The sequence below is a fragment of the Haemorhous mexicanus genome, chromosome 24 (assembly GCF_027477595.1).
Source record: "Haemorhous mexicanus isolate bHaeMex1 chromosome 24, bHaeMex1.pri, whole genome shotgun sequence".
NCBI classification, from domain to species: domain Eukaryota; kingdom Metazoa; phylum Chordata; class Aves; order Passeriformes; family Fringillidae; genus Haemorhous; species Haemorhous mexicanus.
The window spans coordinates 7,010,281-7,038,275 of NC_082364.1; the positions used below are offsets into that span (position 1 = coordinate 7,010,281).

General features: G+C 62.2%; 5 protein-coding genes across 10 annotated transcripts in view; all 5 read left to right on the forward strand.

Moving 5' to 3' along the window:
• SIK3 (SIK family kinase 3) overlaps positions 1-15,406 on the forward strand; it is a 69,285-nt gene extending 53,879 nt beyond the window's left edge. For 2 of the 4 annotated variants that reach the window (XM_059867277.1, XM_059867278.1), the window contains exons 15-25: positions 1,639-1,782; positions 4,416-4,566; positions 5,321-5,446; positions 5,760-5,845; positions 6,504-6,613; positions 7,223-7,583; positions 7,806-8,680; positions 12,171-12,334; positions 13,055-13,187; positions 13,271-13,438; positions 13,753-15,406. In XM_059867277.1, the coding sequence (XP_059723260.1) occupies positions 1,639-1,782; positions 4,416-4,566; positions 5,321-5,446; positions 5,760-5,845; positions 6,504-6,613; positions 7,223-7,583; positions 7,806-8,680; positions 12,171-12,334; positions 13,055-13,187; positions 13,271-13,428 (2,308 nt within the window). In that variant the 3' untranslated portion in view covers positions 13,429-13,438; positions 13,753-15,406. The remainder of the gene's footprint in view (positions 1-1,638; positions 1,783-4,415; positions 4,567-5,320; positions 5,447-5,759; positions 5,846-6,503; positions 6,614-7,222; positions 7,584-7,805; positions 8,681-12,170; positions 12,335-13,054; positions 13,188-13,270; positions 13,439-13,752) is intronic. The other 2 variants (XM_059867279.1, XM_059867280.1) reach the window with 1 other exon arrangement.
• Positions 15,407-16,444: 1,038 nt separating this feature from the next.
• APOA1 (apolipoprotein A1) lies at positions 16,445-18,016 on the forward strand. The gene is made up of 4 exons (XM_059867075.1): positions 16,445-16,546; positions 16,679-16,734; positions 16,950-17,103; positions 17,177-18,016. Exons 2-4 carry the CDS (start codon positions 16,692-16,694, stop codon positions 17,772-17,774), a joined length of 795 nt encoding a protein of 264 aa, XP_059723058.1. The 5' UTR covers positions 16,445-16,546; positions 16,679-16,691; the 3' UTR covers positions 17,775-18,016.
• Positions 18,017-20,299: 2,283 nt separating this feature from the next.
• On the forward strand, positions 20,300-21,728 carry APOA4 (apolipoprotein A4). The gene is made up of 3 exons (XM_059867074.1): positions 20,300-20,407; positions 20,512-20,638; positions 20,728-21,728. The coding sequence occupies exons 1-3, from the start codon at positions 20,359-20,361 to the stop codon at positions 21,653-21,655; spliced, it is 1,104 nt and encodes a 367-aa protein (XP_059723057.1). The 5' UTR covers positions 20,300-20,358; the 3' UTR covers positions 21,656-21,728.
• Positions 21,729-22,367: 639 nt separating this feature from the next.
• APOA5 (apolipoprotein A5) lies at positions 22,368-24,386 on the forward strand. Of its 3 annotated transcripts, none has more exons than XM_059867073.1 (4): positions 22,368-22,386; positions 23,008-23,063; positions 23,139-23,247; positions 23,397-24,386. In XM_059867073.1, exons 2-4 carry the CDS (start codon positions 23,015-23,017, stop codon positions 24,376-24,378), a joined length of 1,140 nt encoding a protein of 379 aa, XP_059723056.1. In that variant the 5' UTR covers positions 22,368-22,386; positions 23,008-23,014; the 3' UTR covers positions 24,379-24,386. The 3 variants fall into 3 exon arrangements, with proteins under 3 accessions (XP_059723056.1, XP_059723054.1, XP_059723055.1); XM_059867071.1 differs by lacking the exon at positions 22,368-22,386 and adding an exon at positions 22,700-22,775 and having other exon boundaries at positions 22,893-23,063; XM_059867072.1 differs by lacking the exon at positions 22,368-22,386 and adding an exon at positions 22,717-22,775.
• Positions 24,387-24,473: 87 nt separating this feature from the next.
• ZPR1 (ZPR1 zinc finger) lies at positions 24,474-27,969 on the forward strand. Its single transcript, XM_059867070.1, has 14 exons — positions 24,474-24,608; positions 25,000-25,161; positions 25,292-25,382; positions 25,473-25,543; positions 25,751-25,837; positions 25,913-26,035; positions 26,106-26,159; positions 26,245-26,311; positions 26,498-26,568; positions 26,797-26,886; positions 26,978-27,088; positions 27,174-27,260; positions 27,355-27,420; positions 27,618-27,969. The coding sequence occupies exons 1-14, from the start codon at positions 24,480-24,482 to the stop codon at positions 27,750-27,752; spliced, it is 1,344 nt and encodes a 447-aa protein (XP_059723053.1). The 5' UTR covers positions 24,474-24,479; the 3' UTR covers positions 27,753-27,969.
• Positions 27,970-27,995: the final 26 nt, after the last annotated feature.

A 27,995-nucleotide genomic window follows, 5' to 3' on the forward strand; every position in this document is an offset into this window, starting at 1 on the left:
TGGCCTTGAAAAAGCACCATCCAGGTTGTGTGTTAACTTGTTCTCCACCCCCTTGTGTTGCGACATGTCAGTAGTCATCAGAGGAGAAGGGTAAATAGCATTAACATCGGGGACAGATGCAAATATTTAGCTTCTCAGGACACTGCCCCAAATACTCTGTTTGCAGCCAGCAGTGAGCAGCTTTTGCCCTCCTTAATCTGACCTTGAAAGCAGAGCACAGTCTTCTCTCTGTTCCAGGGAGCAGTCACATCTCCTTTGAGCTTTGGGAAACTTTCTTCCACCCGAAACGCTGTTAGAGCTCGTGATTGGATTGTTCCCTGGAGGGCTGAAATAAAATGATCTTAGCAAACCACAACAGTAAAGCTCTTTGGGAACCTTTCCCTGTCTACATCAAATGATTCTTAAACAGCTAATGGCACGGGCTTTGGCGGGGCACCACGGCACTGTTAACCTGCTGCTTCTGCTTAAGTGGCTTCAGCAGCAAAGAGAGGCTGGGTTTGGGCAAGTCTGTGTTGCTTGCTGCTCTTTCTGCTTCCCGGGGGCAGTAGCTGGGTAGAAGAGCAGAGGTGAGGGTTTGCAGGTGTCACTGCCCGAGTGGTGCCTGGCCTGGTTACCGGAGCTGCCTCGCTGCTGGTTCACAGGGCACAAAGGGTTCAGCTCATCCCAGTGGCCTTGAGCGGGCACAGCCTGGTGCAGTGCCAGCCCTGGGCAGGGGCTTCAGCCCCTCTCTGCCAGCTCCACTGCCCTGGGCTCCGCTGGGCCAGGAGCAGCAGGCAGGCAGCAGCTCTCAGCACTGCCTGGCCCTTCCTCACATCCTTGTTGGAGCAGAGACTCCGAGTTCCTCCTCCCCGGTCTTTGGGGGCTTTGCAGGAGACCTGCAGCTCTTTTCCAGTGCACAGCGGGCTTTGTTTAAGCTGTTGCCCCCCTGCTCAGGTGTGAGAGGCAAGCCCAGCCCTGGTGCTGGTGGCTCCAGAGGGAGGAACCCTCTTGCTGCTCGGTTCCCGTTCCCTGCGCATCCCGGGCCATTCCCGACTTTGAGCAGGGACTAGATGGCGCACTTGGACCGGGCTGGCACAGCCCTGCCTCAGCCCAGCCCTTCCTCCTGCTCCCCGGCAGCCTGCGGTGCCCCTCGCACCCTTCCCCTGCTGGGACGCGGTGGCCACTGCTGGTGGCCGGAGCCGGGGTGGCCCAGGGTGGCTCTGAGGAGCCAGGGCTGCCGGGCAGGAGCAGCAGCTCTGCTCTGTGCCCAGCTCTGCTGGGTTATCTCTGCCCTGGCTGCCCGGGCTGGGACAGAGGGGCAGACCTGCTCTGGTGCACTGAATGCCCGCTGAGGGCAGCTGGGTATTCCCAAAGGGACATACCAGCATTCCCCTTGCGGTGAAACGTGGCTTTCCTGCTGGGAAGAGCAAACGGCTCCTCTTTCCTTGCAAGGCTGGCAGTGGAGCACCAGCAGCTGCTACTCCACTTGTCCCCAAAGCTGGGGAGCCAGTGCTGTGACCGGCATGGGCAGCATGTCCGTGCCGTGCTCTGAGCACTGCACAAGCTTCTTCCTTCCCGAGTTCTCTGGGTTATCTAACACTCCCTGTTTTCGGAGTACTCCCATCAGTCTCTTATAAAATGTGCTCCTGCTTGTTGCAGATACTTGGCAAATAGGTCAAAAAGGCACACTCTGGCCATGACCAACCCTACAGCTGAAATCCCTCCAGACTTGCAGAGGCAGCTAGGACAGCAGTCCTTCCGACCCCGGGCTTGGGCTCCACACCTGGGACCCGACCAGCACCGGTGAGTAACGGCACCGGCCGGCCGGGCAGCTTGCGCCAGGAGCCTGCCCAGGTGGCCCTGGAACGGAGCACTGAGGACATCCCGCTGGCAGGGAGGGGTGAGGAGGAGGAGGAGGAGGAGCAGGGACAAAGAGCAGACCCACGGAGCAGAGGGTGTCTGATCCCCTGCCTGCAGGGACCAGCAGGAACCAGCTGGCTCTTCTCTCCAGTCCCGCTTTTGTGGCTGGATGTGATTTGCTGGAATGGCTGCCATCACAGAAATATTGGGCATAAGCTGGTTTTTTTTAGAGGAAAGCTTTTCCCTGTGTAATGGTAGGCATCAAGGTAGCACATTTGCTACAGAACATTTTTGGAGGCAAATGCAGGCAAATATTGCACCAAGAGTCATCCACAGCAGAGCTTAAAACCCTCACTGTTCTGCACCAGAGTTGTGTGTTCTGACTGCAAAGTCTCTGTGCAAAGCTCCTTGAGAGTAATTTCATTTCTCACCTGAACCCTTGATGGGAATGATGTGAGAAAAGGAATCTGGTTGGGGAAGGAGAAAAAACAATCACAGTGTCTGGGAAAGAGGGAACTTTTGGATTAGATCTAAACACACTCAGGATGTGTGGGAGGGACAGTCCTGATGAGGTGTTAATGTGACAGAACTCTTGTCACAGCAGCCAACGGAGATGCTAATGCCACAGAAGCTTAAATTCCTCTTAACAACAACAAAAAAACCTCCTAAAAAATGCTTGAAGGTGCACTGACACCTCAGTGCTAGGAGCAAACCAGCCGCACACTGGGGTTTGCTGCCTCTTGGGGAGCAGTGGCTGCCAGGCCAGGCTGGTGCTGCTGTTCAGCCCCTCAGGCAGCTCACAGTGGCAGGCTTGACAAAGCCCTTTTTATTGGAGCCAGAGACCCGCTGAGCTGAGCACTGATGAGCTCAGCAGGGACAGGTGAACTCTGCTCAGACTGAGACAGTGCTAGTGCCACGCTGGAGCTGGAAAACCAAGATAAGCACCTCTGTGCCCTCAAGTTACTCTTCAGTGGTGCCTGGGGGATGGGAAGAGCAGAGGGGAAACATTTCTAGGGCCACAGCTTGATAGGAAGAGGAGTGCAGCTTGCAAAACAGAATGTGCTGTGTCCTGCTTTCAGGATTGCTGCAAATCCTAAAGGTAAGCCAAGTCCCTCACGCACAGCAGGAACGGAATTTTTACAAGACTTTGAACACACTTACCCTGTAAATAATGTTGGTATCACCTCTGGCTCTTGGCTCTGGAGTCCTGAAGCTGTTGCATCATGAGCAGGGTGGTATCTGCTCGTTCCACTCTTGGTGTTGTAACGTGCTGTGAGCCTGTTCTGTGTTTTTCCTGTGAAATCACGGAAATTTCATCTGACCATGGGCTAAACACAGTGTTCCACAGTGAGTTCATTACATACCTGGCACAGAAATTAGCAGTCATTGTGTAAATAAACCACATTATTGAATGGCAGGTGAGTTTTATTTTAGCCCTTAACCTATTTTAAGCCATCTTATGTGTCTTACTTGTCACTTAAATGTCTGAAAGCAGAATTGAAGTCCAGCTGTACAGGGAAGTGCAGCTGTTCTGCCTTGCCCACACGGGTTTCAAAAACTCAGCATGATTTTATCTGTAGCTTCTGCTTTCCATCAGTGCAACAGGAGAACAAATGGATCAGGATGATGGATGGCATGGCTTCAAAAGGCAGGAGCACAACTCTTTCCTTGGAAGGAAGCTGAACTGTGTCCTCCCAAGGCAGAGACAGGGACAAAACGGAGCCCAGCCTGCTGGAAGGGGTCCAGCATCAGTCACCTTGTGACAAGGGGAGCCTGGGGCAGGCCCTCAGAGTGACCTCTGGAGCTCAGGACCACTCCAGCTGCAGCCAGGCGGGCTCCTGCTGGGTTTGGTGTCAGAGGTGCTGTAAGACCACGTCTCCATGACCTTCTCGCACACAAAGGCTGCTGCTGGAGCCTGTGCATTAAATGCTGCTTGCTGGGTTCTGGAGATGGCATCTGCAGAATCTTTACAAAAGAAATCCTTTAGTGATGGGAGAAAATCCTCCCTGGGAGGGTGGGGAGGCCCTGGCACAGGGTGCCCAGAGAAGCTGTGGCTGCCCCATCCCTGGAGGTGTCCAAGGCCAGGTTGGACAGGACTTGGAGCAGCCTGGGCTAGTGGAAGATGTCCCTCCCAGCCCAAACCATTCTGTGATCCTATGATTTGCAGAGAAATCAGGTTCCACAGATAGCACTTGCCTGGAAGCCGTGAGGGCAGGCAGAGCCCCAGTTGCTTGTTGTGAGGCACGTTGTGCTGAGTGTCTGCCAGGTTATCTCTGCTCCTGATAACATAGATGGCACCTAATGGCAGGGCAGGAACAGAGTGATAATGGGGAGCCCCAACTTCGGGAGAAAACAGCTCCTGAAAAAAATTTGGCTCCCTCTGATGGCAAAGAAACCTCATTGTGAAGGGGAAGTGCTTGAGGCGCCTTGGGCACGGCTTGGTTCAGGTGTGCCCACTCTGACTGCCCAGTGTGGAGCACCCAGGCAGCTGGGAGGCTGGTGGAAATGGAAAGCCTGTGCTGCAGTTTGTGTTTTGGCTGGTGTCACATCTCTAACCCCCTTCCCCCTGTGTTCAGTTCTATTTACAAGGACTCCAACACTCTGCACCTCCCCACCGAGCGCTTCTCCCCGGTGCGGCGCTTCTCCGACGGGGCTGCCAGCATCCAGGCTTTCAAAGCCCACCTGGAGAAGATGGGCAATAACAGCAGCATCAAACAGCTTCAGCAGGTGAGAGGGGGCTGGGGGTCCTCAAAACAGCCTCCACAAGGAATTCTTACTGCCTCGGTCTTGCTGCTTCAGGAAGCAAAAGAGGAATCTTTACATGGAAGGCTGAGGGACACCCTGGGGACTGTGCAGGGTTTGTTCCTGCCCTGTGTGACTGCAGCAAACCCCGAGTGTCCTCTGGATGTGTGAGCTGTTCACCTGCAGTTGGGCACCTGGGGGGGATTCCTGCCCCCTCTTTTCTGGGGAGCACCATCATGCTGTGGTCACCCGTGGGTGTCCTGCCTGTCCCACCAGCACTGTCAGATGGCAGCTCCTGCTCTCCCACATTTCTTCTGGCAGAAGTTTGGGGCTGTTCCAGCTGTTCCTTGGGAAAGGGCAGCTCCTGAGTGTATTGTGGGATATTCCCTGCATAGCCAGGCACAACTTGCCAATGGCTGGAGCAGGATTTGGCCCCAGGACAGGCCTTTCCCCTTGCAGCACAGCACAAATGAGATGCTCTCCTCACCTTGAAGTGTGGTTTCCAGAGCTTGCTGCCTGCATTAAGGGAACACAGCAGTGCCAGCTCAGTGTCACGTGCGCCCGTTGCTTTCCTGGCTTTTTGCCACGTCCCTGCACACCTGATTCTGTCAGAGGGAATGGATTAGGCTTGCTTTGCCAGCTTTTCTCCGAGGGGTGGGCTGCAGAGCGTGCCATCCCACACACAGCAGGCTGCTGTGCACCAGAAGGTCATTTTTGGGACGTGCTGGATTCCTTGCAGGAGTGTGAGCAGCTCCAGAAGATGTACGGCGGGCACATGGACGAGCGGACGCTGGAGAAGACGCAGCAGCAGCACATGTTGTACCAGCAGGAGCAGCACCACCAGATCCTTCATCAGCAGATTCAGGTAGTGCAGCCCGAGCCAGAGCTGCTGAAGGCCTAGCTCTGTTTTCCTGTGTTGCTGCAGACACAACTCGTGAGCAGGTCCCGGGGGGATTGAGGGAGGGGCTTCTGCTGGGCTTGCTGTAGCAGGAAGGCTGAAGGAGTTCAGCAGAGATGTTTGCACAGCTGCTGTGGTAGCTGTGGCAGCCAGGGCTGCAGTCAGGGACTGACACTCAGTGAATCTGGATATGTCCTGCTTCACCCAGCAGTGTTTCTAAATTTACTGACTGAGACATTGACTGCAAACACTTCTTGTTTTCTTGTGGTGCCTGGTTCAGGACTGTATCCGGCCTCCCCAGCCATCTCCACCCTTGCAAGCTCCATGTGAAAACCAGCCAGCTCTGCTCACTCACCAGCTCCAGAGGTAAAGAAATGGCGTTAGGACAGCTCTGGGTTTGACTCTTCCTGAAGCCCAGGGATGAGCTGACACACTCAGGAGAGGCCAGGCTGAGTTGGAGGTTTATGGAGTCAGAATGACAGTGCCAGTTCCCAGGTGAATGTGCCTGGTCCTCTGGGTTGGATTCTCTCAGAAGGACTTTAGAATCAGAGAAATCTGATTCAAAGGCACAGACCTGCTTTGAGCAGAGGATTGACAGTCCTGCCTTTTGAGTGGCTCAAAACTCTTCTCATACTTCCCTGGGTGTCTCACACCTTGCCAGGCCCTCGGTGAGCTCAGCCTCCTTGCCCTCAGCACCCTGACTTGTGGGTGAGGGAGGCTGAGTTACGGGAAATGAGAGCAGGATGTCTCACCAGGTGCAGTGACTCAGGAGGTGAGCCTGCAGTGTCCTTGTCCCCAGGTTTCTGTAGTAACCACCAGGTCATGCTCACTCCCTGTGTGACTTGGACAAGGGAGGTGGCTCTCAGAAGAGAAGCCAAGCTGCAGAGACCTTGGGATCCCCAGCAAGGGCTCTATGGTGTTTATTTTGAACAAGACACGCAGTGTTTGGCATCAGTTCTCACAGTTGAGACGGCATCTTGACAAGGAGCAGGCCTGGTGAGAAGGTGCTTGTTTCCCTGCGTAGGTTACGGATCCAGCCATCCAGCCCGCCCCCAAACCACCCCAGCAATCATCTCTTCAGGCAACCCAACAGCAGCCCACCCCCCGTGAGCAGCAGCGTGCTCCAGCCCCATGGTAAGCAGTTCTGGGAGCTGGGCAGGGCCATGGGATCCCATCAAACCCTGCAGAAGCAGCCTGGGGTTGCCAGGGCTCCGTTCCCCCCCAGCCCAGGCCCTGCACAGTTTGCTGATGATGTAAAAGATTCTCCATCTGGCAGCAAGGGCTGCTGCTATCGAGAGCTCGCGAGAAGCTGCCAGCTGGAATGTGCTGTCAGGTTCCTTGTCACAAGATCCCTACTTATCTCTCCCGGGGGTGGGGAGGAAGGGCTGATATTCTCAGGTTTATGCAAATCCCTGTCAGCTCCGCAGAGTTTCTGTTTTGGTGCAAGGGGCTCTGGCTGTGACCTTTGCACGCTGGCACAGCATGACAGAACACCCATATGGACACGTACTGGGCTCTCAGCCTGGCCCGGAGTCATGGAATGAATCACAGCATCATAGCCTGGTTTGGGTTGGAAGGGACCTTAAAGATCATCCTTCTCCAGCCCCCTGCTACGGGCAGGGACACCTTCCACTAGGCCAGGTTAATCCGAGCCCTGCCCAGCACTTTGGGGAACAGAGCAGATCTCGCTCCCAAGCCTCGCCCTGGGCTCGCAGGGGTGCTGAGTGTCTTTGTTCCTTGCAGGTGCTGCCTCCCAGTCCCAGTTCCAAGGGATGCCATCCCACAACACAATCTTCCCGCAGTCGGGTAACTGTTCCCCTCCCCCGGCCATGGGGCTGACGTGCCTGGCCCTGCAGCAGCAGCAGTCGCAGGCCCAGCAGGTCACCATCCAGGTGCAGGAGCCGGGGGACATGGTGGGCAGCAGCCTCCTGCCCGGGGCCTCCGTGGGCGGGCAGGGCCTGGCGTCCCACGCGCGGGGGATGTCCCTGAGCCCCAGCGCCAGCCAGATCCAGATGCAGCACCGCGCCAACCTGATGGCCTCCCTGAGCTACGGCCACCGGCAGCTGTCCAAGCAGCTGAGCGCCGACAGCGCCGAGTCGCACAGGTGAGGGTCCCTCCTGCCCGCCGGGGCTCGGGGCAGCGCTGCGGGCAGCAGGGACTGGCAACGTGAGACATGCTGTCCTCGCCACTCTGCCCTGTGCTTGCTCCAGGGCTCCAGCTGGGCCAGGGCTGCCGTGCCACGTGCTGGGGAAGCCCCTCCGGTGCAGGAGCAGCTCTGGCTCCCGCGGAGCAGTGCGGTCACCTGTCCTTTTCCTTGTCCTTGCAGTCTGAACGTGAACAGGTATCCCCCCGCCAACTACGACCAGGTGCACTTACACCCCCACCTGTTCCCGGAGCAGCCCCGCGTTTCCCCCAGCAACTACAGCCCGCCGGGAGGGGTGGGGTTCCCTGCAGCCCAGCAGGCTCTGAAGGTCCCACAGCTTGAGCAGTACCCCAGTTTCCCCCCGAACGCACATCAGCAGCAGCAGCACTACACGGCATCGGCACTACAGCAGGCACTGTTGTCCCCGACCCCGCCCGACTACAGCCGACACCAGCAGGTACCGCACATCCTCCAGGGACTGCTTTCCCCCCGGCACTCGCTCACGGGGCACACGGACATGCGGCTGCCCCAGGCAGAATTTGCACAGCTCATCAAACGGCGGCAGCAGCAGCAGCAGCAGCAAGAGTACCAAGAGTTGTTCAGGCATATGAGTCAAGGGGATGCTGGGAATATGGGCACCAGCGTGGGACAGAACCTCTCGGAGCGCCAGTCGTTGTCTTTGCCTTATCAGAGTGCTGACACGTACCACCCCCAGAACAGCCCCCAACATCTCTTAAAAATCAGGGCGCAAGAATGTATCCAGCAGGTCCCTGCCTCCGTGCCACCGCCGCAGGGATACGGACACCAGCCAGCCCTGTTCCACTCGGAGAGCATGGAGGAGGACTGCGCCTGCGAGGGAAACAGGGACAGCTTTCCTGACAGTAAGAGTTCAAACACATTGACCAAAGGTTGCCACGAGAGCCCTCTGCTTGTAAACGCAGGAGGGCAGGGGGACCCCGAATCTTTGCTAGGAACTGCTAATCCTGCGCAGGAGCTGGCAACGCACCAGTACAGGCATCAGCCCGCGCCCGGATTCAGGAATAAGGTGCCCAGCAGAGGTAAGGCTCCCTGCTGCCCGTGCAGGCCAGCTGTCTGTCAATGCAGGCCAGCTGTCTGTCAGTGCCAGCCGCTCCCCTTCCTGCCCAGGACGCCGTCCCACCCGGCACGCCAAGGGTTTCCTGACATAGTCTGCATAGCACAGAATTACCGAGATTCTTTCTGGCTTTTGTGGCCTGAAGTAAATTGCAGGCACAGCCTCTGTAATAAAAAGGGTTGAATAAGGAAGGAGCCCCGTGGGCTGCTTCCCTTGGGAATTTGACCTACTTCTGCAGGCAGGTAAAGACCAGGGCCCAGCTTGGTGCCATCTTTTCAGGGGTGCTGCTTGGTGGCCACAGATTTATTCTTGTTGGTGATGTTCCCCATCCCCTGTAAACACAGGATGGGAACAGCTCAGCTGCCAGCACACCCCAGCTGTGGCAGTGCAGCCATTTATTGCTGCTCTTAAGCACAGACCCTCAAGCCAGGCACTGCTAAAGCTCCCACAAACACAGACAGTAAGTGTTGGTCAGTGTGCTGTGGCTCCAGCAGCCTTGCAGTCTCTCTGGCACTTTGGGAAGCAGCAGCAGCCACAAGACTCTATCCCTGCTTGAACTGGGAAGGGTGGATTCTGGGGAGAGTGAGTTTAAAGTTGCCATTAGGATCTGAAGACCTTTCCTGCTCCTTGGAAGCGGCTGCACCTTTGCTCCTCGGTGGGTGCTCTGGCAGCTCTGGGCTGTCAGAGAATTCCTGCCTGAGCTGTAATTACAGGCTCCTCTGCAGGAAAAACACCCTCTGAGCCCCTTGCTAAGAGGGCTTTGAGGAGAGGCTGAGTGGGCAGATCAGTATTCCCTGCAGGACTCGGGGTGCTGGGCTGGAGCCACCAGCTTGCCCTTGGCACTCGGGGCCCTGTTGCGGAGGAGCTGTGTCCAGGGCACAGGAGGCCCAGCTTTGTTCAGGGACACAGCACGGGTTTGTTGGGAAAGTACCGGGCTGGAATAGGCTGGCTCAGAGGGCCGAGTGGGGCTGCCAAGCCCTGACCCCCCAGAGCGTGGGCGGGGGGCAGGGACAAGGCTGGGCTGTGCTGAAATCCTCCTAAATTCTGAATTCTCTTTGCTCTCAGAGCTCCACTTCCCTGCTGTGCTTGGAGTGGGGGGAATCGCCCCAGGCTCAGTGGAGATTGGAAGCTCTGGAGGGGTGTTTGGGATGAAATCATGAGTCTGAATCTTGCCACTGAAGCCTGTTAGATGGACAGTGAGGTCTGCTGAAGTCAGAAGCCAAATCTCAGCCCCCGCACTGCTGGTGCAAGGACTGGGTACACAAAGGAGAAGGACTTTAGACTGCAGGGCCTTGTAAATGAGTAAAAGCAAATAGATGTTTACAAATAGGCTTGTGTCAGCCCTTCTGACAAGGCCGTTTGTAGTAAACTATGTCCTGGGATGCAACTGCTTGTACCGTTTTCCCTATGGCTTCCATAACCCACTTGGACTCAGGCCTTCGCTGCCTTGGGTCCTGGCAGAGTCCCCTCAGAGCTTCCCAGGTACCCTTTCCTACAGCAAATCCTACACCCCTGGGCTTTCCTGGTTTTGACCTACACCAAAGCCTACATCGCTCAGTTTTCCCACTATTCACCTACACCAAATCCTTATCCCTGGGCTTTCCCACTCTTTTCCCTAGACTGTGTAATGAGGGTGCAGTTTGAGGGGTATCTTCCCTCCCCACCTCAGCTCCCCAGATGGGTTTTCCCTGGAGCAGAGTGCAGTTTCCCTGTGGCTGGGGAGTGTCTGTGCTTCCAAGGGCGCGTGCCAACGCTGATCACAACGCTCTGGATGTCTGTGCAGCAGCTGCCAGGGATGGCAGCCGGGGACCTTGAGAGCTGACCAGATCTGTTTGGGATGTGACTGAGCTGCCTGTGAACGGCCCTGCTCCAGTTCTGCTCCAGCGTGGCCGTCCCAGGGCTGGGAGTGCTGCCCATGGGAAACCTGGGCGGAGGGAGCCGGGCTGGCGGCAGCGCCGTGCCAGCGTCACATGCCACGGTGACACAAAGGATGTGGGGATGAAAGGCTCTCCTCTGCAGGGCTGGGGGTGCAAATCCGGGGTGTCTGTCCCTTGGTGCAGAGCAGCATCCCCAGAGGTGAAGTGCTGGCATTGGGAAGCAGATGGTTTTGGGTCCTGGCTCTTCCAGGCTGAGGGAACTCGTCACCCGCAGCACAGGGGCTGGGCCGGGCTGTTTGTGGAGCTGGAGCAGCAGGCTGCTGGCCCCAACCACTGTTCCCACAGTTGGAGCATCATCCCAGGCAGTGTGTGGGTGGCACTGATCCGCTAACATCTGTTACCTCATGTTTTCCTTCCCGCTTTTCCGGGAAAGCTGACTGTTAACCGCACGTAACCCCACGTTGTGCAAAGGAAGGGGGAGGCTGCATCTCTGCCTGCCCTGGGACAGGAATGCCACATTCCTGATGGAGGAATGGCACGGGGAGCAGTGTGCTGCCCATGCTCTGCCATGCTCTGTCCATGTGCTGCCTGTGAGCAGCATGAGGACCACACGGGATGGGGTCTCACTTGAATTCTGTTTAATCTGTGGACAGATTTTGGGACTGCTCTGTGCAGGTCAGGTATGATCCTTGTGGGTCCACGTGGGGATGTTCTAGGATTCGATGAGATCTCTTTGGGGAGCAGTTTTGTGGCAGTTGTAGTGCCAGCTGGGCCGTGCAGGGTCCCAGCACAGCAGCACATCACTCCCACTGGCCAAAGCCCTGGGAAGGCTCTGGCTTTGTGAGGGGTGTACCTGCAGCTGTGTCACCTCGGGGCAGCTCCCCAGCGCTCGGGCATTTGTGCTCAGCAGGGTCTGCACTCAGCGAGCTCAGCCCCGATGGCAGGCTCCTCCATGGCTCAGGACTTTATCCAAAACATCATGTACTTGATGATGAGAGGCTTTGCCTGATAGGAATGTGGCCTTTGCCCTCAGTCACAAGAGCTTGCAGTGCAGATGGACTTTGCCAGGCAGAGCACTCGTGTGCTCCCGCAGCCAGATTGTGGGAGGGCAGGGAGAAGTCATCTGATAAAAGTGAAGATCCTGGCCAGCTCTTTCAGCAGGATTATGTTGCTTACAATTGCCAAGGGGCCCTGCTGGAACATCCCGTGTTGGAGGCTCCCCCAGCTCTTGTGTAACAATGTGGGGGTCGAGCTCAGGCTTGAGAGAAAGGCAGAAGTGAGAAAGGGTCTGGTTCCTGTGCTCCTGCCCCAGTGCCTGCAGCCTTAGGCTGCTTTTGTAGACCTGATGGAAGGCAGCTAGCATTGGGATGTTTTGGGTTACTGATGCTGGAGGGAGAGGCCAGTGTGAGTGCAAGTGGGGGCAGTGGTGCTGCACCACTCTACCTGGAGCAGCCAGGGGTCCTGTCCTTGCTCTGCCAGCAAGGAGCGTTGGTGTGTGGCATCACATCTCAGTTCTGCCAGGTGGCTGCAAGTTCCTTGTACTAACCTGTCCTTTTTCTGTCCTGTCTGGTTTTCAAGAGTCCATCGTAGGGAACTGCATGGACAGGAGCTCCCCTGGCCAAGCCATGCAGGTGCCTGACCACAACGGCCTGGGCTTCCCCGTGCGCCCCTCGTCCAGCGAGCACCCGCGGCCCCGCACCCTGCAGAGACATCACACCATCCAGAACAGTGATGATGCCTACGTAGGTGCCTTTGCCTGCCAGGTCCCTCCTCTGAAACAGCCTGGCCTGCCTGTGGCCACACAGGGCTCTGCAGACACAGCCAGCCAGCTGTGGGTCCAGCACTGCAGTGAAGGAGCTGGTCATGGTAGCCCAGACCTCAGTGCTCTGTGCCCTGTGGGGTTTGGGGTGCTGGGAAGAGTCCTGCCCAAATCTGGATGTGGGCTTTGCTACAGCTCCCTTCTGCTGTAGGTGAGAATGTCAGCTTCACTGGTTCAGTGGAGCCCAGTGACAGGACGAGGAGCAATGGCCAGAAACTAAAACACAACAAGTTCCACCTCAGCATTAGTAAGAAGTTTCCATGGAGGGTGGCAGAGCACTGTAACAGCTGCCCAGGGTAGGGCCTGGAGTCTCCCTCTCTGGAAACATCCCAAAACCAGCCAGATGTGTTTCTCTGTCACCTGTTCCAGGTGTGCCTGCCTTGGCAGGGGTTTGTGCTGGATGATCTCCTGATGTCCCACCGCCCCAGCTGTGCAGCTGTGGTGTGATTCTGTTAGTTCAGAGGCATTTGGACCATTCAGTCCATCCTCCTGTTGAAGGGACAGGCTGCACTGCCTGATGCAGTTCTTGTCTTTCCCAACCCTTGCTGAAGGTTTGCAGAAGCTCCCTGGGCACCCTGTCCATGGGCAGGTGGGGAACAGCAGGATCCTGAGCTCCCCTGAGTGTTTCCTGCCGTCCCCACAGGTGCAGCTGGATAACTTGCCTGGGATGAGTTTGATGGCAGGGAAAGCCCTCAGCTCAGCCCGGATGTCGGACGCCGTGCTCAGCCAGTCGTCGCTGATGGCCAGCCAGCAGCTGCGCGACAGGGACGGCGAGGGTGAGCACGGGAGGGGGCCTGGGCAGCTCCTCGGGGAGCTGAGTCACAGCCACGGGTGCTGAGTCACCTCTTTGCCCTTCCAGAATGCGGGGAGAGTTTGATAGGTCAGGAGCACGCGAACCTGGGCGACGGCAGCCAGCACCTCAACACCTCCTGCTACCCCTCGACGTGTATCACGGACGTCCTGCTGAGCTACAAGCACCCGGAGGTGCCCTTTGGGATGGAGCAGGCAGGGGTGTAACCAGGAGGGAGTGAGTATCCCTGTGTCCTTCTCGCACCACACCACACCTCGGGCCTCACTCCCATGGGTCACCGGCCCTGCTCATTGCTCCAGTGCTGGGGTTGGGACCGTCGGCTCGGAGCTCCTGTGCTGAAGCTGTTTGCTGTTCCCCATTTGCCCAGGGACAGCGTCCCTCCTTCCAGGCTTGTGCTGCACTCAGATCCCTCTGCATGGCAGGGTCTCTCTCCTGGGGCAGGGTCAGGAATGGCCTGGGAATGCTGGAGGGCTGTGGGAGGAGATGTGCCATGCTGTGTCCCCTAACATCTGTCTTTCTCTCTCTTGCAGGGTTTGTGTACAGCTTTGAAATGAAAAGGTCCATTTTAAACCAACAGTATCTAGCAGCATTGCGCCAAATTGCCGTAGTATTTCTGACTAACTGGAATACCATGGCCCCTTTCCTCATCCTCACTTCATCCAGTGTGTCGTTCCTTTGGGTTCTTTAATTTCTGCCACACTTGCCTGTAACTCCAGCTACACCCAGAGCCCTGAGCCCGACACGGAGGATCGGCCTCGGCACCGGGGCTGCTCTGGGGGCTGGCCCTGCCCGGGGCCCCACGCCGGGCTGAGCCTCCCTGGAGCCTGCCCTGGGCAGGTCCAAGGGGGCTGGAGCCTCTCCTGGATGGAGGCCACGCTCTCCTTCCACCCTGTCCCTCTGCACTGGGGGGTCTGGGCCTGGCAGGGCCCTCCTCACCCCGGTGCAATCCACTTCTTGTCTCACCTCTGTCTGCTCTGTTCCTTCTCGTGTGTCGGGGTGCTGACAGGATCACCCCTGCCCTGCCCTCCCTCACCTTTTCTTTCCAAATCTGCCACGACTTGGGGTTTTTTCTTTTCCTGGCTAATGTAGGGCAGATGGATTTTTCTTTGTTTCCTTCGCTTTTCCTCCTGATCACGTAGGAATTGGGTTTTTTTTGGTAAATGTTGTTTTATTATTATTGTTATTAATAAAAGGCAAAAGGAATTTCTGTTTGAGAGAAATTTTTAACTAGATTCTGTTCTATATGAATTGTGACTTGCACCTTTTGTTCAAAGTATTTTATTTCTTTTAATGACATTGTACTTGTGACTGGTTTTCTCTCGTGCCAGTGGCGACAGTGGTAATTCTCCTTATGCAGTCGGGACGTGCACAGGTCTCTTCTTTGTCCCTTTTCCATCCTTTCTGTGGTGGATAGAGCGGGAGGCCCCCTCCCCGGGGCTCAGGAGCACGTGGTGTCACCCTTGCCTTTGGGACTTGACAAGCTCCAGCTCAGATCCTTCTTACTGACATTTTTGCCGGAATATTTTTTAAAACTAAAAGAAACATCGACCCAGCCCTTCCGACTTTGCACAGAAGGAAGTGTGAAACCAGCACGGCAGAGGTGACTTTGCTGTCCTTACCCCGTGCCTCTTTCCGGCCTCCCCTTCTCCGGGAAAACGACGCTGACAGCTCTGCGATCCCGAGAGTCACAGAGGAGGGAAGGAAGCTCCGCAGCCCGGCCGTGCCCGGCCCCCCGCCGGCGCCTGCGGGCCCGGGGAGCCGCCGGATGGAGCGGGAAGGGTGGGGAACGCTGAAAGCCTTTTGCTCTGTCCCTTTGGTTCATTTTCCTTTTGTTTACATGACACTGTATCCTGGGAGAGTCGCCGGGCCCCCCCCAGCAGCAGCTGCCCCGCAGGGCCGTCACCGTGCCATCCGCAGTATCACACTTTTTTTATCATGGCTTTGTATTGTAGTAATCAATACGCGCAGTATATGTTGAATGTATATTAATATACTTTGCTATTATTTCTGTTTTTTGGAAATGTCAGAAGTATTTTTTTTTCTTCCTCATTTATGTTGGACTAAAAACGAACAGGAAAAAAAAAGTTTCAGTAAATCTTCAGTCCATTTTTTGTGGGTCACTTGCAACTAGTCAATTAGTTGGACAGTGGGATCATAACAAATAAAACCATGATTATGATCTTCCCTGGGCTCTTGTTTGCCTTGTTGCTCAACACCAAAGTTCAGGGGGTGGCAGCTGCTGTGTCCCCAGCCCATCCGTGGCGCTGTCACTTGCCCCGGTCCCCAGCAGCCCCCTGGCTGGGTTTCCCGAAGCCCCCCGGCAGTCGCAGCCCCCTGCAGCCGGAGCCCGGCTCGCCGTGCGGGCGTAGGGACCGGCAGTGCTGCCGATCAGAGCCTGCCCGGCATCCGCTGCCCTGGGGCTTTTCCAGCTCTGGGTAGGGTCTGGGAGGCGCAGGGAGCTGTGCCTGCAGCACCTGCGGTGGCAGTTCCCGTGCGATGCCCTTGCGGTGCCCAGCGGGCTGGCACGGGCTGGGGCTGCAGGGAGCCGGTGCCACCCAGAAACGGGAGCATCGTTCCTCTGTAGCAGCTCCCCTGGCACTGCCAGCCCTGCGCATCCCTGCAGCCCCTCTGGGGACGCGGCCCCTCTCTCCCTGTCCCCGCTCTCTTCCCTTGCCAGGCCGGGCTCAGCCTGATTCCTGTGCATCCCTGGACTGGTGGCAATGGGACAGGGAAGCACCTGGGGCCGGCTCGGGCTGAGGGGGGTTTTGGGGCGGCAGTGCCAGTGCTGGTGCCTGCTCTGCGCCTTCCCCTTCCCCAGGTCCCCAGCGAGGGCTGGCGTGGGCGGGCAGGGGCGCCGCTCCCGGGACCTCTGAGCTGGGGACACAGCGGGAAAGGGGGTGACGTGAGCGGCCCCGTGAAGGACGGGGCACAGACCCGCGGCCGAGGCGAGGGGTCCGGGTACGGCAGGCCAAATCCCTGCGGGAATAAACCTTTTCCCCGGGCCGGCGGCCAATCCCTGGGGGCTGCGAGGGGCCCCGGCAAGGCCGCGGGGCTAGCGGGAATCTGGGTCACCGGGAGCGTAAACAGCTCCTTGGCCGGCGATGCGCGTCCCGCGGGGAGCTCCTGTTTGCTCGCCGCCCCTGCCAAGCCGCGCTCGGCGGCGATGCTGCGCGATCCTTGAACCCTGCGCGCCACACAGCCCGCCGGGAGCGCGTTCCGGGGCCGCCGCTGGCTTATCTCCGCGGAACTGCCCCTCCGGCATAAATAGCGGCGGCGGAGCCCCGGCCGCTCAGACGGGAGAAGCAGCAGCGCTAGAGAGAGCTGGTAAGAGCCCGGGCTGCCCCGCAGGAGCCGCCCGGACAGAGCAGGGACCCCTGAGCAGGGCTGGGGACTCAGCCCCCGCCGCGCCGGCTCTGCCGGGGCTCCCCGCGCCCAACTCTCTTGCTCTGCCCGCAGGTCCAACGCGAAGATGAGAGCCGTGGTGCTGACCCTCGCCCTGCTCTGCCTGACGGGTAGGTCCGGACGGGGCTGCGGGTCCCCGCGAGATGGAGGGCGCGGGCGGGACGGGGCGGCCGAGCGCGACGGGAGCGCTGCTGGAAGCCGCCGCTCACCGAAGCGCTTTCCACGCCGGGCTGCAGCCGAGGGGCTCCCTGGCTCCTCCCGAGCCGGGCAGGGCTGGAGTCGTCCCCGGGCGGCGTGTCCTGAGCACGGGCGGCTCTCTCCGCAGGCACCCAGGCCCGCTCCTTCTGGCAGCACGATGAGCCCCAGGCGCCCCTGGATCGCCTCAAGGATATGCTCGATGTGTACCTGGAGTCTGTGAAGGCCAGCGGCAAGGAAGCCATTGCCCAGTTCGAGGCCTCCACCGTGGGCAAACAGCTGGAGTAAGTGGGGGGGTGTGTGGCGGGGGGCTGGGGGGGCCCGGGCGCCGTGCGTGACCTCCCTCCCGTCCCGCAGCCTGAAGCTGGGCGAGAACCTCGACACGCTGGGTGCAGCCGCCGCCAAGCTGAGAGAGGACGTGGCCCCCTACTACAAAGAGGTGCGGGAGATGTGGCTGAAAGACACCGAGTCCCTGCGCAAGGAGCTGACCAAGGACCTGGAGGAGGTGAAGGAGAAGATCAAGCCCTTCCTGGACCAGTTCTCTGCCAAGTGGACGGAGGATCTGGAGCAGTACCGCCAGCGCCTGGCACCCCTCGCCCAGGAGCTGAAGGAGCTCAGCAAGCAGAAGGTGGAGCTGCTGCAGCAGAAGCTGACCCCGGTGGCTGAGGAGGCGCGGGACCGTCTGCGCGGGCACGTCGAGGAGCTGCGCAAGAACGTGGCCCCCTTCAGCGATGAGCTGCGCCAGAAGCTGAGCCAGAAGCTGGAGGAGATCCGGGAGAAGGGCATCCCCCAGGCCGCCGAATACCAGGCCAAGATGGTGGAGCAGCTCAGCAACCTGCGGGAGAAGATGACGCCCCTGGTGCAGGACTTCAAGGAGCGCCTCACCCCCTACACCGAGACCCTCAAGGCTCGTTTCCTCAGCTTGCTGGAGGAGCTCCAGAAGACCATGGCTTGAGCTGCCGGCCGGCGCGGCCAGGGACTGACCCCAGCCCTGCTCTGCCGCCGCCCCGGGTGTTCCCTGCCCTGCCCCGGGCACTTCTCCTCAGGGGGCTCTGGGGACAGGCTGCAGGAGCCCCGGGCCAGCCCAGCCCTAGGGTGTCCTCCCCAGAGACTCCCTCTTCCCCTACAATTCCCTCCCCAGCCCGGTGTCGCTCTCAGCTTTGCCTCCCTTTTGAGAAATAAACTTGACTTAAGTTATTGGAGCTCGCTCAGTCTTTGCAGTGGATGCTGGAGGGGGCAAGGGGTGCTCTGAGCTGGGGGTACTGGGGGACTCAGAGGGACTGGGGAGACAGGGAGCTGGTGAGGGGTGCCCTGGGCTGGTGAGGGGTGCCTTTGATTCCAGCTCTGCCCGAGGTGCCGCCGAGCTCAGCCCCACACAGGGCGCTAGAGCGTGGTGGCACTGAATGTGCAGGAGTTTTTGGGAGCAGCACCCGGCTCCTGCTCCCCTGGGCACCCCGACACGGCCGTGTGTACCCCGGTGCTGGGGTCTGTCCCAGTCCTCCCTCCCCCTGCGGGTCCCACTCCTCCCGGCCAGCCCCCAGTGATGGCAGCACAGCGTTTGCGTCAGCCCCGCTTTATTGAGAGCACCACGACAGCGGGTGGGAGCCGGGGGTCCCCAGCCCCAATAGAGCCCGGGCAGCCCCTGGCGAGGCTACGAGGCCGGAGTCTTCTTCAGCAGCTCGGCCAGCTGCTCCTTGAGCCACACCAGCCGCTGCTTCGCCAGCTCCGCGTTGTCCGACAGCCACTGCCTGCACGGGGAGGAGAGAGGAGGGGAGGGCAGGGGGTCAGCGAGGGGCCCTGGCCGGGTCCCCCGGCACCGGGGACAGGGACAGGGCTGGGGTTCGGGGGCACCTGGCCTGCTGCGCCGCCTCCGACTCCCGCACCCTGCTGAAGGCATCCTTGGTCATGGTCGTGACTTTCTGGGCCAGCTCCTGCACCTTCTGCACCAGAGCCTTCGGATCCTCGGGCGAGTCGGCCCCTGCAAGCGCGAGCCTGATGGCACTGGGGGCGGGGGGTCCCGCGGCTGTGCCCCCCGTGTGTGCCCCCGGCGCACTGAGCCCCCACCCCTCCTCCTGCGCAGCCCCCCGGCCCTTACTTGCTCCCACAGCCAGGACGGCCGTGCAGGCGAGCAGGAACAGCAGCGACGCCTTCATGGCTGGGGAGAGAGCAGAGCACACGATGTGGGGCACGGGGGTCCCGAGCCCGTCCCCTTCCCAGCACGACCCTCGCCAGGGATGTCCCCACTCACCTGTGCCGGGCTCTGTGACGCGGGGGCAGCCCGGGCTCTCTCTTTATAGCCTCCCCACGGCCGCCTGGGGGATTCGTGCAAAGGGCAGGGCAGGGCAGGGCGCGGGGGGGCTGCAGGGGCGCTGCGTCCAGCCAGGAGTTGGGAAATCCCGCGGGACGGAGCTGCTGGGGCCCCGCGTGTCTGTGCGTGTGCACAGAGCTGGGCGTGGGCACACGCGTGTGCGCAGCCAGCCCGCTGCCCGCGGAGGGGACAGCCCTGGGCACGCACGGCACAAGGGTGACATCCAGCGGCCCTGTCCCCGGGCACGACGCCCTCGGGCACCGCGAGGCTCTTCGGACCTTGCCGGTGCCACTGCCTGGCGGGTCCCTGCACTGCCCGCCGTGCCCTTTGCCCGCAGTGACACATGGCTGCGGCTCCGCTGTCCCCGGGGCGGGGGGCTGCCCCCGGGTGTGTGCCCAGAGCCCGATGCCCGCGGCCGGGGACACGCACGGGTCCCAGCTGCATCCCCAGGCACGTGTGGCTGCAGTGCCCTGCAGTGTCCTGGCCTCTTCCTGTGCCCGGGCTCTCTCCAGGAGCCCGGCCTGGGAAGGAACGATGCCATCCTGCCTGTGCACAGCCTCGTGTGTCCCCCAGCTCCACCACAGCGTCCCCCTGAGCCCGTGCCCTGCCCGCTGCCCAGCCCAGCCGGTGGCAGAGCTGGAGGTCCTTGCAGCATCCCCAGCCCCCGTGTCCCGTCACACTGCCACCCATCCCACAGCCACACATCGCAGGTACTGCCCTGCCAGCACTGACAGAGCCACTGCTGCCCCCACAGAGCACTGAGGTGTCCCCCCAGCGCAGGTCTCTGTCCCCAGGAGGGGCTCGGTGTGTCCCCCACCCCTGTCTGTCCCCGTCCCCCTGCTGGGGGCTGGCGGGGCCGCGGGTGATGTCAGGGCTCTGGCTGATGTCAGGCCTGCGCACACGTCAGGCACTTCCACGTTGTGACCGTGCTAAAGTCCAAGCCCTTGCTGTGTCACAGCCTGCGTGGAAGCTGCAGGAGCCCTCGGGCTGCATAAATAGTGCTGGGAGATGCCGGCTCTGCAGCTACAGCGGCACTGGCAGCACAGGTGAGCAGTGCAGGGGCTGCAGGGAGCCAGGAGGGAGCCAGGAGGGAGCCAGGAGGGAGCCAGGAGGGAGCCAAGGGGGAGCCAGGAGGGAGCCCGGCTCTCCGTGGCCTCTGGCTGGGAGCTGCTGGTCCCTGGGGCTTCCTTCACCTCTCTCTGTGCTCCCACAGGAGTCCCCAGCACTCAGGATGGCGCCCAAGGCGGCCGCCCTTGTCCTGGTTCTCCTTGCGATCTCAGGTGAGGTGGCGTGCGGGTCCCTGGTGCCAGCAGGTGGTGGCAATGTCCCTGCTGTCCCCGGGGGAACGGGACTGTGTGAGCGCTGAGCCCAGCACCCCCTGCAGGCTCCCGGGCTGATGTGAACCCTGACGAGGTGGCCGGCGTGATCTGGAAGTACTTCACGGAGCTGGGCAACAATGCCAAGGACACGGCGGACCAGCTGCACCAGACCGAGATCAGCAAGCAGCTCAAGTGAGCCCAGCCGCGGGGCCGGGGGGCTCGGGGGGCAGGCGGGGGGCAGGGTGTGGGCACACAGGCCCTGACGTGTCCTCTGTCCCCAGCACCCTGCTGAAGAGCAACCTGCAGAGCGTCAGCGCCTACGCCGAGGACCTGCAGCAGCGCCTGGTGCCCTTCGCGGTGGAGCTGAAGGCGCGGCTGGCGCAGGACTCAGAGCGCCTGAAGGAGCAGATCCGGCGGGAGCTGCAGGAGCTGCACGCCAAGCTGGCGCCCTACGCCGACGAGGTGCACCAGCAGATCGGCACCAACATCCGAGAGCTGCAGGCCAAGATGAGCCCGTACGCCGAGGAGCTGCGCTCGCAGGTGGACCGCAGCACCAGCGAGCTGAAGCAGGCGCTGGAGCCCTACGCGGCCGAGCTGCGGGAGCGGCTGCAGGACAACGCCGAGAGCATCCAGGCCTCGCTGAGCCCCTACGCCGACCGCCTGCAGCAGCAGATCGACGGCGGCGTGGAGAGCGTCAAGCAGCGGCTGTCGCCCATGGCGGACGAGCTGAAGGCGCAGGTGGAGCAGAGCGTGGCCGAGCTGCGGCGCGGGCTCAGCCCCTACGCGCAGGAGGTGCGGGACGGCCTCAACCGGCAGCTGGAGAGCCTGAGCGCGCAGATGGAGCGGGCGACCGAGGAGCTGCGCGCCCGCCTGGCCGCCAGCTCCGAGGAGCTGCGCGCCCAGCTGAGCCCGCTGGCCCGGGAGCTGCGGGAGGCGGCGAGCGGCGACGCCGAGAGCCTGCGGCAGCGCCTGCAGCCCCTGGCGCAGCAGCTGGAGCAGCGCCTGGGGCAGAGCCTGGAGACCTTCCGGCAGCAGGCGGCTCCCTTCGGAGAGACCTTCGGGCAGCAGCTGGTGCAGCGGCTGGAGGAGATGCGCGGCAAGCTGGACTCGGGCGCGGCCGGCGTGGAGGATCACCTGGAGCTGCTGGAGAAGGAGGTGCGGGAGAAGGTGGCCGCTTTCCTCAGCACCGCCGCGCCCCCGCAGAATTAAACCGCCCCGCCAGCCACACACGTTCCAAGCGTTCCTGGCCACTTGCAGTGGCAGAAATAAATCTTGTGATGCACGTGCTGCTCCGTGTCCTTCCTTCCCGCAGCATCCCCTGTCCATCCTCCTCTGGGGTGGGATACCTGGGGCACCCTCAGCTGCTCTGTGGGGGAACATGACCCCGAGTCTGGGCTCTGGGGCAGCAGGGAGAGGGAGCAGAGGCGGGGTCAGGTGGGTGAGAGGTGTCTGTGGTGACAGCCAGGTGAGCGCATGGGCGAGCCCAGGGCCGGGGCCGCGCTGTCCCCTCAGCACAGCTGGGGACAGCCTGGTGGCCGCAGAAGGGACAGAGCCGCGGGGTGTGCGGCCAAACATCCGCAGCAGCTGCCACGAGGGGTGGGGATCAGCGGGTGGGGACACTCGCCTCGTCCCCGCAGCGCAGCAAGGGAGCTCGGCGACAAGGAAAGGGGACTGGGGCGCTCTTCCGGCAGGACGGGACGGGACGAGGTGAGGCACGGCCAGCGCTGCCGGGAGCGACCTCACGTGTCGGCGCAGGCGAGGGAGCCGCGCGGACTTTGGTGCCGGAGCAGCGCTGCGACCGCTCGGCGCTTCACCCCGGCAGCGCCGCACTTCGCCCCGCAGCCCCGGTGCCCGGGATTGTTCCCGGGAAGGACCAACGCGTCAAGGAAAGGACACAAGCGCGGCGGTGTCTGGCGGGAGCGCGGCCACGGAAGGGGAAGGTGTGAGCCCGACCCGCTCATCCCCGCCCGCCCCGGGCTCGCCCTCCCGCACCCACCGCGGGGCTCCGGGCTCCCTTTGCGTCCGGACAGGAACTGCACCGGTGTCCCCGTCCCCATCCCCGTCCCGGCGGCTCCGTCCCGCATTCCCTGCGGGATGCAGCGAGCGGCGGGCCAGGGCCAGCCCCGTCCCCCGAGCCCGGGGGGCAGCGGCCCCCAGGTCACCTCCCCGGACCTCCACGTTGTGTTTACACGGAGTGAGGTCCAAAAAGCCCACAAGTCCCGTCCCAAAGCCGCCTTATCGGCCGCTCCTCGGCCGCCCCCCGAGCCTACATAAGGACGGGCAGCGGCCGCCTCCGGGCGGGAGGGACACGGGAGGCGACCCGAGCCAGGTGAGGGCGGGGGGCTTTAAGTTTGTGCGCCCGGAGGAGCTGGCCGTGACTCCAGGTGCACAGCGGCAGGGCAGTCGAGGTGTTCCGGCGACCCACGGGTGTCATGGGGAACCGCAGGGGATTTTAGGGGAGCTGCGGGTCCAAGGGGACCCCAGGAGCGAGGTCCTTGCGGGGAGCAGCCGAGGCACCGCCCCCGTGAGCACTCGGACGGCTCCTGTCCCCTCTCCCGCAGCCCGAGCATGCTGCTGAAGGCCGCGCTGCTCCTCTCGCTCCTGGCCGGCTGCCCAGGTGCGTGCGGGCCCGGGGGCTGCGGGGGCGGCCGGGCGGGCCGGGCAGCAGCACCAGCGGCGCTCCCGCCCGCAGTGTCCCCGGCCGAGGCGGCGCAGAGCGGGCTCTGGCAGTACCTGAGCCAGCTGACGGGGGACAAGGACAGCCTGGAGCGCGGCCACAGCAAGCTGGGCAGCGACATCACGTGAGTGCCGCGCCCCGCTCCCCTCCGGGCCCGGCTCCCCCTGCCCGGGCACCGCAGGGCAGAGCCCGCGGGGAATGGGGGAGGGGGGCAGCGTTTATTGGGGTGCGGGGCACGGGGGGGCCGCGGTCACTCGGGACTCTCCCGTGCAGGAACCTGAAGGGGAGCATTCAGGATGGGGTCAGCTACATGGGGGGCTTTCTGAAGAAGCTGTCCCCCCTGGGCAGGGGCCTGCAGCCCCCCCGGCTGTACGAGGACTCGGCCAGCCTGCGCAAGGCCATCCGCAGGGAGCTGGACAGCCTCCACCTGCAGCTGTCCCCGTACGTGGACGAGGTGCACCAGCAGGTCGGCAAGCAGCTGGACGAGCTCCGGCAGCAGCTGCGGCCGTTCACGGAGGAGCTGCTGGACCAGGTGTCCCTGCGGGCCCGCGAGCTGCGGCGGCACCTGGTGCCCAGCCGGGAGGTGGCGGCGCAGCTCCTGGACGGCGCCGACGAGCTGCAGCGCTTCATGGCTCACTACACCGACAAGATCGCCTTCCACACGGAGCAGGTGAAGGACATCTTCCAGCCGTACGCGGAGCGGCTGCTGAGCGAGATCCACCGCAACGTGCAGGAGCTGCACCGCGGCGTGGCCCCGCACGCCCGCGCCAGCCCCGAGCAGCTCAACCAGCACATCCAGGAGCTGTCCGCCAAGCTGACCCGCAACGCGCGGGACCTGCACCGGCAAATCCAGCGGAACCTGGAGCAGCTGAAGGCCAAGCTGAGCCTGTACCCCGGCAGCCCCGGCGGGCCCGCGGCGCCCCCGAGCCGCTCCCGGGAGGCGCTGGCGCGGGAGGTGCAGCGGCGCGTGGAGGAGTTCCGGCGGGACACGTACGCGCAGATCCAGGCCTTCACCCGGGCGCTGGACCAGGAGACCGAGGAGATGCGGCTGAAGCTCAGCGCCCGCCCGGAGCCGCCCGAGGAGCCGCTGGACGCGCCGCCGCCGCCCGTGGAGGATCTGCGCGCCCGGCTGGACGCGCTGTGGCGGGACCTGGCGCTGAGCCTGAGCGAGCGGGGCGGCGAGGGCCCCGGGGAGGGTCTGGGGGCAGGCCCTGGGGGGGGTCCCGGGGCGGACCGGGCGCGGCTCCGGGGCTGAACGCGAATAAAGGCGCCGCCATCGCGGCCCGCGCGCGTCACATGACCCGCCCGAGCCACGTGACCCGTACACGTCATCGCGCCGCGCCACGCGCCACCATCATGGCGGCGCTGGGGGCCACCGAGGCGGCGGCCGCGCCCGCCGGGTCCCTGTTCCGGCCCCTCAGCGCCGAGGACGGCGAGCAGCAGCCGGCAGAGATCGAGTCCCTCTGCATGAATTGCTTCCGCAACGTGAGGGGCTCCGGGGGGCTGGGCACCGGCGGCCTGCGGGGACTGTGGTGCACTGGGGCCTCCGGGGGCCCGGGGAAGAGCAGGACGGGGGCCTGTGGGGGTCAGGGGATGCACACCTGTGTGGGCCGGGCTCGGGGGTCCCCAGGGGCCGTGGGAGAAGCGGGCAGGGGCCGGCGGGGGGTGGAGCGAGGAAGGACCTGCTGGGAGCCACAGCTGCTCTCGGAGTAGGGGGCACCAGGGGGGTCGGGAGGGCGTTTCCAGGAGCTCCCGGGGGCTGAGGGGAGGTTTGGGGGGCAGGCAGGGGAGGGGCAGGGACCTGCCCGTGCTGGAGGTGCTGTCAGGGCCATGGCCCCAGACTCGGGTTCCCACGAGCCCCTCGCTGCCCCCGCAGGGAGTGACCCGGCTCCTGCTCACCAGGATCCCCTTCTTCAAGGAGATCATCGTCAGCTCCTTTTCCTGCCCCAGCTGCTCCTGGTCCAACACAGAGATCCAGGCAGCGGGCAGGATCCAGGAGCAGGGCGTGCGCTACACCCTGGCCGTCACCTCCCGCCAGGTGGGCAGTGCCCTGCCCTGCCCTGCTGCAGGCCCAGCACCTGCACATCCCTGCAGGAGGGGCTGGGCCAGGCCTCTGGGGTCCCCCTGCGTCCCAGGGGAGGCTCAGGCTGCTCCCCGCCTCTGTGCAGGACATGAACAGGGAGGTGGTGAAGACCGACTGTGCCTCAGCCCGAATTCCAGAGCTGGACTTTGAGGTGCCTGCCTTCAGCCAGAAGGGAGGTGGGTGAATGGGGCAGTGCTTGGGGGGCTCCTGGGGATCCCTGGGGTCTGTTCACGGTGTTGTCAGCTCTGTGTTCTTGCCTTGCCAAGTGCTCACCACCATCGAGGGCATCATTGACAGAGCTGTGGCAGGCCTGGAGCAGGACCAGCCCGCCCGCAGGGTAAGGGCTGGAGAGGGAAACTCCCCAGGGATGGAGAGTGCTTGGGATGTCCACCCCCTGCCTGCTGGAGTCACACTGGGCTGCTGGGGACAGCTCTGGTCTGTGCCACGGTCACCTTTGTCAGCAGCTCTGGGCTGTCCCCAGCAGCTGAGCCCCACCTTGGGGTGTCCCCATTTTAAAGATTCTGTGGTTCCATGTCCCTTCCAGGCAACGGACAAAGAGGTGGCCAGGAAGATAGACGAGTTCATTGGTAAACTGAGGCAGCTGAAGGAAGTCAACTCCCCCTTCACCTTTGTGAGTGCTCAGAGCAGGGCAGGCCTGGCTGGGTGAGGCTGCAGGGCAGCTCCCTCAGGGCCCCTTGTCCTGCAGATCCTGGACGACCCCTCCGGGAACAGCTTTGTGGAAAACCCGCGGGCGCCGCACAGGGACGAGGCCCTGCTGGTCACTCACTACAGGAGGAGCCCCCAGCAGTGTGCCCTGCTGGGCCTGGAGGTGACTGCAGCAGCCCCTGCTCCCTGGGAGCCCCAGCAGGGAGCAGGAGCTGACTTTGCTGCCCTTGCAGGGAGAGAAGGTGGACGCGAAGCCGCCAGACGCCGCCGAGGACCTGAGGGATGAGGTGGGGGCTGCTGCAGAGTCAGGGACTCTCAGGCCAGCTGCTCTGGGCTGGCTGGGACCTTCTGGCTGCCCTTTCCCTCCCCCAGGTGCTGCAGTTCAACACCAACTGCCCTGAGTGCAACGCCCCAGCCAGCACCAACATGAAGTTAGTGCGTATCCTTCCACAGGGCTGGGGGGCACTGCATGCCTGGCCTCTCCCTGCTGCACCACAGGCCTGAGGCAGTTCTCAGCTGGGGCCTGGTGGGGTGCAGAGCTGTCTCAGGGCTGCTCACAACTCCCAGTGGAGTCCTGCCATCCCTCGGCTGCTGCTTTGATGTTTGCCTTGACTTCCTGCTCCAGAAATCCCCCACTTCAAGGAAGTGATTATCATGGCCACCAACTGTGACTCCTGTGGACACAGGACCAACGAGGTGAGCTGGGCAGAGGGCAGGGAGTGGAGTTCTGTGCCTCTGACCCTGAGCTCTGCTTCCCACCTGGGCTGCTGGGGAGGGAAACTGCTCTTGGGCATTGTCAGGAGGTGCTTTCTGCTGGGTGCTGAGGCCACTGCCCCAGCTGTGGAGTGGGCTCTGGGCTGCTGGGATGAACCTGTTAAAGCACAGGGGGGGGCTGGGTGTGAGCTCACTTCCAGCTGTTCCCAGGTGAAGTCTGGAGGAGCCATCGAGCCACAGGGCACCAGGATCACCCTCAGGATTACAGACCCTTCTGACATGACCAGGGATATCCTGAAGGTACAGTGCCCAGGATACCTGCCCTGCCCTCCTGGGGGGTCTGGGGGCTCAGCCCTCCCCGTGTGGGCTCACGGGGGGCTCCCCTCTGCAGTCAGAGACGTGCAGCGTGGAGATCCCCGAGCTGGAGTTCGAGCTGGGCATGGGAGCGCTGGGGGGGAAGTTCACCACGCTGGAGGGGCTGCTGAAGGACATCCGGGACCTGGTGAGTGCTCCTGGGGGGCTCAGCCCCCTTGCTGGCCCTGCTGGGGGGGCTGGCTGCCTCACAGCTGCCTCACCTGCCCTTGCAGGTGGAGAAGAACCCCTTCACCCTGGGGGACAGCTCCACAGCCAGCAGGACAGGGAAGCTGCAGGAGTTCATTGGGAAGCTGCAGGATGTGAGTTTGCTCTGGATTTTCTGTACTCTGCATGGGTCCAGGAGATGCTGAAGGACTGGGAGGAGCCGTAATGGGATGTGCTCTGTTCCTGCAGATCATAGAGGGGAAGGCCCAGGCTCACTTCATCATGGATGACCCTGCAGGCAACAGCTACCTTCAGGTGCAGCCCTGGGCCCTCAGGCTGGGCTCCCTGGGCAGTTTGGGGGGTTCATGTCCCTGGCATGTGGTGGCACTGGGCTTCCCGTTGGAGCTCTGGGCACGAGCAGATGCTGGAAGCCCTGCTGGCTTTGTGGGGGTGCCCAGGGCTCCCAGCCTGCAGCAGAGGGGAGTGCAGGGGCTGTGTCCCTGTCCCCACAGAACGTGTATGCCCCGGAGGAGGACCCGGAGCTGAGCGTGCAGCACTACGAGCGCACCTTTGAGCAGAACGAAGAGCTGGGCCTGAACGACATGAGGACAGAGGGCTACGAGGCAGAGCCCGCCTCGGGCCGGTAGCGGGGCCACCCCAGCCCTCCCACCCCCTTCCCCAGCTGTGCCAGGGACCAGGACTTGTGTGGGGCCAGGGCTCCTCTGCCCTTCCTGGGCCGGGGAGCTGTTCGTGCCCGCAGGCGGCGGGGCTGGGCCTCCCCGCGGAGCTGTGGCGTGAGCTGCCGGGGGTTTGGGGCAGGGGGTGGCAGCGGAGGCGGCTCCCAATAAAGCTGATTGAAAACGCTGATGGCATCGTGTCCTCCTGCTGCT